Source organism: Trematomus bernacchii, unplaced genomic scaffold (assembly GCF_902827165.1).
Source record: "Trematomus bernacchii unplaced genomic scaffold, fTreBer1.1, whole genome shotgun sequence".
NCBI classification, from domain to species: domain Eukaryota; kingdom Metazoa; phylum Chordata; class Actinopteri; order Perciformes; family Nototheniidae; genus Trematomus; species Trematomus bernacchii.
Genome location: NW_022987513.1, coordinates 3,304,344 through 3,311,764, shown reverse-complemented (window position 1 = coordinate 3,311,764; position 7,421 = coordinate 3,304,344). Strand labels below are relative to the sequence as shown.

Below are 7,421 nucleotides of genomic sequence, written 5' to 3'. Positions count from 1 at the left end.
GAAATACCAGAGTGTAGGAATACTCTGGTACAAGTAAAAGTACTGCAATCAAAATGTGACTCAAGTAAAACTAAAAAAGTATTAGCATCAAAATATACTTGAAGTACCAAAAGTAAAAGTACTCATTCTGTAGATTGGTCCATTTCAGAATAATATATATGATATGTTTTATAATTATTGATAATTTAAGTGTTATCAAAGCTGGTGCAGCGTATGACTTTGTATACTGCAGGGTAGCATGTGAATTTACTCCAGGTGTAACTAAAGTCTGATTTAAGACTTGATTATATTTCACATCATTAATCAAAATCTGCAAAGTAACTAAAGGTACAAAATAAATGCAGTGAAGTAGAAGTACACAATTTATATCTGAATTGTAGTGGGGTAGAAGTACAAAGTAGCACAACATGGAAATACTCAAGTAAAGTACACGTATCTCAAGATTGTACTTAAGTACAGTAGGAGTAAATGTTTAGTTACTTCCCACCTCTGATAATTGTAAACAATCATCTTTAAAACTGAGAATTTTGAGGACAACGACTATGCTATCACCAACTGAATACATGTTATTAAAGTGATTCTATGAAATCCTAGGAGTGTACTGTATAAGGATTATGTTATAGCGCATTTCCACTACAGGGCCTCGCTCGGCCTCGCTCGGTATGGCTAGGCCTCGTTAGGCCTTGTTAGGACTGGCTCACTTTATGCTGCGTTTCCATTACAGTTTAGTAGCTGGGGCAATAGCTATAGTAACGCAGTGTAGGCGGAGCCGTGACGTCATCTTCAATGAAGAACCACAGAAAAACAACATCAGCCGTTAGCTGTTAGCACTCAAGCTCACAGCTCCTCATATCTGTTCAGAAACTAGACAAAAGTTAAACAAGTACAAACCACAGACTGTCTGTGTCATGGCGAATACAGTCGCTGTTTTATTTATGTCTGTATAGGCCGTTGTTGTGAGTGTGGACGGTCGGAGCATATACTGCGTTAGCTTAGCCGATCTCCATTTAGAAAACACGCATTTTAAAAGGTTTTTTACCTGCCGTCTGTCTGCAGACTTGTCAAAGCATTAATTCATGTTTTTTACTAACCGGTATCAGTATGTTGTTACTTCGGCATCATTTTGAAACGTGTATTACAATTAAATCACGGTCAAATATGTTCATTTTGTTGTAGTTGTAGCCCCCTTGCCAGCGATTCTCTCTCTAGTTTAGCATACTCAGCCCGACTCAGCCTGGTTGTTGGCCCGGAAAGAACCTCGATTTTATGGGGCCAGAAAAACTGTGAAATAGTACCCACGAGCCGGAACTACGCCAAGTGGAAACGCAACCAAAAACTGGCCGGGCACGGCACGCTTAAAGCGAGCTCCGCGCTGTAGTGGAAATGCGCAGTAACACTTTTCTTCAGTGAAATCAAACAGATTAAACAATAGCCTTGTTTTGTCATAAACTACAATTATATATTCATCTTAATTTTATTGTGTTCAAATAATTGTATTAAGAGCAATGTTAAATGTATGTTAGGATATTTCGCTTGTCAAATATTTGAATAATCTATAAGGAACAATATATTTAAAAAAAAATTAATAATTAATTTGTATTACCTCATCATACATACATTACATTACATTATATTTTATATTCAGTGTACTACAATTTGCTGAAGCAATTTTAGGACTAAACGTCTTCTATGATATGGTGTATGAAGTCTTTTCTACCCAGTCTATTTCTATAGCGGAAGTAGCTGTCAGAGGTCAACGTCCAGGAGTAACCCGTCTGCGCATCATCACATCACCCCACTCTCTGCTGTTAAAGCGTCTGTTAGTTACCTCACCATGATGTGATTTTGTTGAACCATCACTAGAGACAGAGATGTCTGGCAGACACAACTAATTTATTGATCTGTTGAACTCAACTTTTCCAGGATTACGTTTCGGTGCATCTCCACTGGTGAGTTGCCAGACGATATGTTTATCTAAGAGTATTGATATATTTCGTTTAACGCTGCGTTTTGAAGCTTTCGGCCACGCTGCAGTACTGTACACCTGCAGACAGTCAGCAATACTGTAGTGCCAGTATAATTGTATTAGCAAACGTTACTGCCGGCCGGTAAGCTAGCTTACAGTACAACTACGTTATTAGCATCTGCGCGTGAGTTTATCTGCGGCTGCAGAGTAGTATCTGAGTAGGAAGCTAGCTTTGACAGGTATCAGTCGGTAAACGCTAACATTGGCTTGCTAGAATTCAGTTAGCCAGCCATGCTAATAAACAATATGGTTTTAGTACGGAGTTTCGGTCCTTTTTAAATGCAGATCTCGGTATCCTTTGTCATGTTCCCCCCGCTCATAGTTGCTGTGTGTGTGGCTGCAGTGCTCGGCTTGTTTTTCTGGTCCTGCGAGCACATTTCGAAAGGTAAGGTGTGCCTCACCTGAGAGCGTGCGCTTCAGTTGTAGCAACGTAAAGGCAGGTTGAACAGAAACTGTTTATTGACATGCAAACGTTTCATAAGACTGGTATAAATTAACATCAGTTGTGTAAAGTAACTAAGTAGCAAGTACTCACATATTGTACTTAAGTAAAAGTAGTATTACCAGAGTGTAGGAATACTCTGTTACAAGTAAAAGTCCTGCATTTGATATGTTACTCAAGTAAAATTTAAAAAAAAAGTATCAAAAGTATTAGCATCAAAATATACTTAAAAGCAAAAGTCTTCATTTTGCAGATTGGCCCATTACAGAATAATATATATTATATGTTTAGATTTTAATTATTGATGCATTAAAGTGTTATCAAATATGGTAAAGGTGCAACTAGTTTGACTTATGTTGTATACTGCAGGGTAGCTTGTGCATTTACTCCAGGTGTAACTAAAGTCTGATTTTAAGAGTTGGTTATATTTCACATCACTTTGCAAATTAACTACATGTTTTATATTATTGTAGTGGAGTAAAAGTACACTATCTCCACTGAATTCTAGTTACTTAGCTATTGAACAAGAAAGCGAAGGAGAAGTAAAAAAACTTGGGTATGTACTATTTGTTGTTTTACAGTAAATTGTGCCTTGAAGTCAAATTATGAAACATAAAGTTTTAGTCATACTATTTTTCGACAATTACAAAGGCTAAACATGTTTATTTTTTAATGTGCACTCACTTGTGTGCATACAGGATTCATACATTTTATTTGATAATTATTTCAATTATTTAGGGCTGAAACAATGCTGAATGTTCTGGTCCTATCACATCTAAACAATGTCATTATTGAATTTGTCTTGCATTCTGTTTACGCACTTTTTTTCTGCACGCATTTTACTCCCATTTTAAGTTCAAGTGTTGCAATCGGAGTTGCAAGATACTGAACTTTGTATAACCCACTTTTGCAATAATGACAAACAGCATTCCCATGCCAGCCAAAGGCAATCTTACCCTGATATTTGGACTCTGTATCTCCTTTATAACTGTTGCTGCCACTGTGGTGTTTCCTGCCAGTATTCGCAGCCTGTCAGTGGGGCCCAGCCATGGCAGAGAAGGACAGTGCTGCCAAGAAGAACCCTGCTGTTGCAGCGCTGCACTCTCATTTCATCGTGGGGTCAGTGTCGGAGGAGAACTCGGAGGATGAAGTCCTAGGGAGGCCAGACTTGCAGCTTGAGGAAAAGGAGACTCGCTCCTTGTCGCCGTCCTCTGATAGCTCGAGCAGCACCTTCGAAATGGGATTCGACAACATTGAAGGCCCCAATCAAAATCTCAGGTTAAAACACTATCACCTCCAGACTCTCAACGTCAATTTACAATGTTTCTGCTTTTTAAATGTGCAGATTTTTCTCGGATACTGTGTGTATAACTGTATCTTTAGGGTTTAAGATAAGCAGTCCGTTGGGATTTTATTTTTAGGAATATTTTCTAAAATCTATTAGACACTACTGTCTATCAAATTGTAATGATTGTATGTATAACTTCATGAATTTTACTTAACAGACTGTACATGGTTTTTCCTTGTTTGTCATGCTTTGCTTTCTGTTATTTTGTTCATGTATTTCCAGCTATAAAAAAAACAACAACTGCAATTCAAAAGCTGCCTATGAGACGAGTCCTATCGCAGCAGGCCTTAAGTTCAAAACGAACACTCTGTTCAAACTATCTGGGTAAACATTCTTACAGCATATGTGAAAAATGTGGTTTCTCCAGGTCTTCTGCTGAAGGGGTTTCTTTGTGAACCGAGTCTGTGTGGCAACAGTTCTGGAATAGGCTTCATAATGTTGGTTTGGGAAAGTTGGGACAATGTTCACACTCAGAAAGTCCCAATGCGACGGTCAAAAGGGGCTTTTCAGTACTGACGGAGAACTGTGTATAAAGCTTTAGTATCTCTGCCAGCCCCTAAACCTCACAGATGGAGGCTTGTAAATTGAATTTTCCCTAAAGCCTCACAGAATTGAGATTCACATTAGATACACGTGCACATATGGTTTCTCAATATTGTTATCATATGCTGACAGCAACGGGAATAGTGTTGTTATTTTTGCCTGGTTTCTAACTTACAAAGCACAGAAGCTCTAACGGCTCCACAGCTGCATGGAAGTCAGGGCCTCGGTCAGTAGGGACTCATTTTCCTCTTGTGAGCAACCCCTATAGCGATGCAACAAATAAAAATCAGGCCACAGAAAGCAGCCATCCAAGTAACCCCCAGTCACTGCCACACCTCCCAGCTGATTATCATATCCCTCCCCCTGGGCTTCCCACTCCACCCTATGGATCCCCTTTTGGGTGGAGCTTGATTCAAAGAAATCTGAGCACAAGGCAATATGACTGTAAAGTGTCTGGTCCTGCTCTGTCAGTGGCTATACTGGATAAGCTGATAGTTTTGTTCTTAAGATAAAGTCACCCTTTTATTTATCTTACACAGGTTTTTATTTGTATTAGAACAGGCAAAAATACACTTAACAAACACAACAGTTGGATGACATTACTTTCTAACACTTTCCCTTATCACCTTTACTGATTACCTGTATCTCACCCTGAGCTATAAAGTTAAACACAAGAAACAGTAGTCACATCCTCGGCTCCTTCCTTCGCCCAGTCTGTCTCTTATCAACACGACGTGATATCAGTATCTCTTTATCTCCTGGGCTATAAACAGGAACAGTTCGCTACCGGCAGTTTACAACGTATCTGTTTATTATTAACTAAATTAGAGAAAGATAATGTTTTTTTTGTGCAAAATATATATTTTTTAAAAACAGTGCTAAAATGACAACATCAAATTAAATACAACATCATTTACTTGTTGTAAATTTGTTATCAACACAAGAAGTCACCAATACATTTGGTAAATTAATTAAATTAGAATTATTTCAAATAGCAAATTCTACAAATGTTCTTTTTCTACTAACTCGAATCAAAATCATCTGGTTTATTGCCAAGTAAGCTTACCCATAAAATACATTTTCCGGTTGTATATGGTGCATACATACACACAAAAGAGTCTACAAAAAAAGAAACAAGTATATACAAATTTAAAAGCAACTTTAATACAAACATTATATTTCATAGTGAACATTTCTGTCTGTCGTGGTGTTTTCAAGTATAATGTGCGTACTGTTTGTGCATGCATGAAAAGCTGTTTGTTTCTTTTGCCGATCGTCAGAGAGTATTGTCTAGTTATCTGCTTGTTATCAGCACAGCTACCTAATGCCTTGCTCCTTCCTTCATGCATTCTTAAAACAGGCCAAGCATGTCAGGGCTGCACCTGGTGAAGCAGGGCAGAGACCGCCGGCGCATTGATCTCCAGAGAGACTTCACCGTGGCTTCTCCTGCTGAATTTGTCACCCGCTTTGGTGGCAACAAGGTTATCGAGAAGGTAATGATTTCCTTCCTTTTTTTCTTTTGTTTAGCCCACTATGTTCAACTCCTTTTGATGGTGAATAGAAACCAGTGAAGAAAACAAATTGTGTGTTTTATGTCGTTTAATGAGTGAATATATAAAGGCAGTTTGACAAGGCAGAATAGATAGATAGCAACTATTAATGAAGTCTTTTAAATTAACAGCATAAGCATCTATTTTGCTCCTCCAGGTGCTTATCGCTAACAATGGCATTGCAGCGGTGAAATGCATGCGCTCCATCCGCCGCTGGTCCTATGAGATGTTTCGCAATGAAAGGGCGATCCGCTTTGTTGTTATGGTGACCCCCGAGGACCTGAAGGCCAACGCAGGTGAGATTTGGTTTTCTAAAACATCTGAGGAAGTGCACCAGCGGTCACAGCCAGTGACATGGCAAGATGCCATATGTGGAATTACTCAACAGTTTTTGCCTTTCAGCTCTTGGCTCTGGCAGTGCATCCAAACAGGGGAATTAAAAGACAGCGAAGAGTAGGGGTGTGGGGGGAAAAATCAGGAAATAAATTATTCGACTAAGATAAAAAACTACTTCATAATATTTTTTTAAACTAGATATTTCTAATAAAAACCAGCCTCTGCATGTTCATTTGTGTACGACTTGTTCTGGAAAATCAGTACGTTTCTGAGAAATAAGGTTTTATACCTTTTATTCTTTATCACTGACAATTACGAAATACTAAAAACATTTTAGTAAATGTTTTTAGCATAAATAAGTGATCTTATTTTTGCCTGTGTGTTTACATTATTGCAATCAACTTTTCTAATATATAATATAAGCATGCTGGTGTAGCTCCTTAAATTCCAATGTATTCTGAATTAAAGTGGCCCTATTATACTTTTTGGGGTTTTGGAAAGATTCATACCCCTCAGTAAATGTGACTGCTGCAAGAAGATTACGAGAAAAATAAGGCTTTCTGTCACTCTGTCTTTCACAGAGTACATCAAGATGGCCGATCATTACGTGCCTGTGCCAGGAGGGACAAATAACAACAACTATGCCAATGTGGAGCTCATCCTGGACATAGCTAAACGCATACCTGTTCAGGTACCACCACACAATCAATATATCTGTAGTTTTTCAACAGTAATTACAATTTGTATCATTGATTAATATACATGTTTTAATTGGTCCCTACAGGCAGTGTGGGCTGGATGGGGTCATGCCTCGGAGAACCCCAAACTGCCAGAGCTGCTTCATAAGAATGGCATTGCTTTCATGGGTAAGGGAAGCTGTTGCTTTTACTTTTTCAAATGACGCTTACAATATGAGTTCACACAATGAAAATGCCTATTTTTAACGCTTACTCCTTCCTCAGGTCCTCCCAGTCAGGCTATGTGGGCTCTAGGAGACAAGATCGCCTCGTCCATCGTGGCTCAAACTGCTGGCATTCCCACCTTGCCCTGGAGTGGCGAAGGTAGCTCACAGTTGGAGTCTAAAACAAGTCATTTATAAAGGCCTCTTATGACCAGCTTTGAGAAATGTATCAAAAACAATCAATGATTCTTCAACTGCCATAGATTTAAACTTAA

The 7,421-nt window shown here is 38.6% G+C and overlaps 1 protein-coding gene across 12 annotated transcripts in view; it reads left to right on the top strand.

The window, feature by feature from the left end:
• Window positions 1-1,773: 1,773 nt before the first annotated feature.
• Window positions 1,774-7,421, top strand: part of acaca (acetyl-CoA carboxylase alpha) — a 44,312-nt gene continuing 38,664 nt past the window's right edge. For 7 of the 12 annotated variants that reach the window (XM_034153182.1, XM_034153166.1, XM_034153150.1 and 4 more), the window contains exons 1-8: window positions 1,774-1,949; window positions 3,488-3,746; window positions 4,039-4,140; window positions 5,720-5,852; window positions 6,067-6,205; window positions 6,827-6,936; window positions 7,030-7,111; window positions 7,208-7,306. In XM_034153182.1, coding sequence (XP_034009073.1) covers window positions 3,517-3,746; window positions 4,039-4,140; window positions 5,720-5,852; window positions 6,067-6,205; window positions 6,827-6,936; window positions 7,030-7,111; window positions 7,208-7,306 — 895 coding nt within the window. In that variant the 5' untranslated portion in view covers window positions 1,774-1,949; window positions 3,488-3,516. Of the gene's footprint in view, window positions 1,950-3,487; window positions 3,747-4,038; window positions 4,141-5,719; window positions 5,853-6,066; window positions 6,206-6,826; window positions 6,937-7,029; window positions 7,112-7,207; window positions 7,307-7,421 lie in introns of those variants that run through there. The other 5 variants (XM_034153200.1, XM_034153190.1, XM_034153173.1 and 2 more) reach the window with 3 other exon arrangements.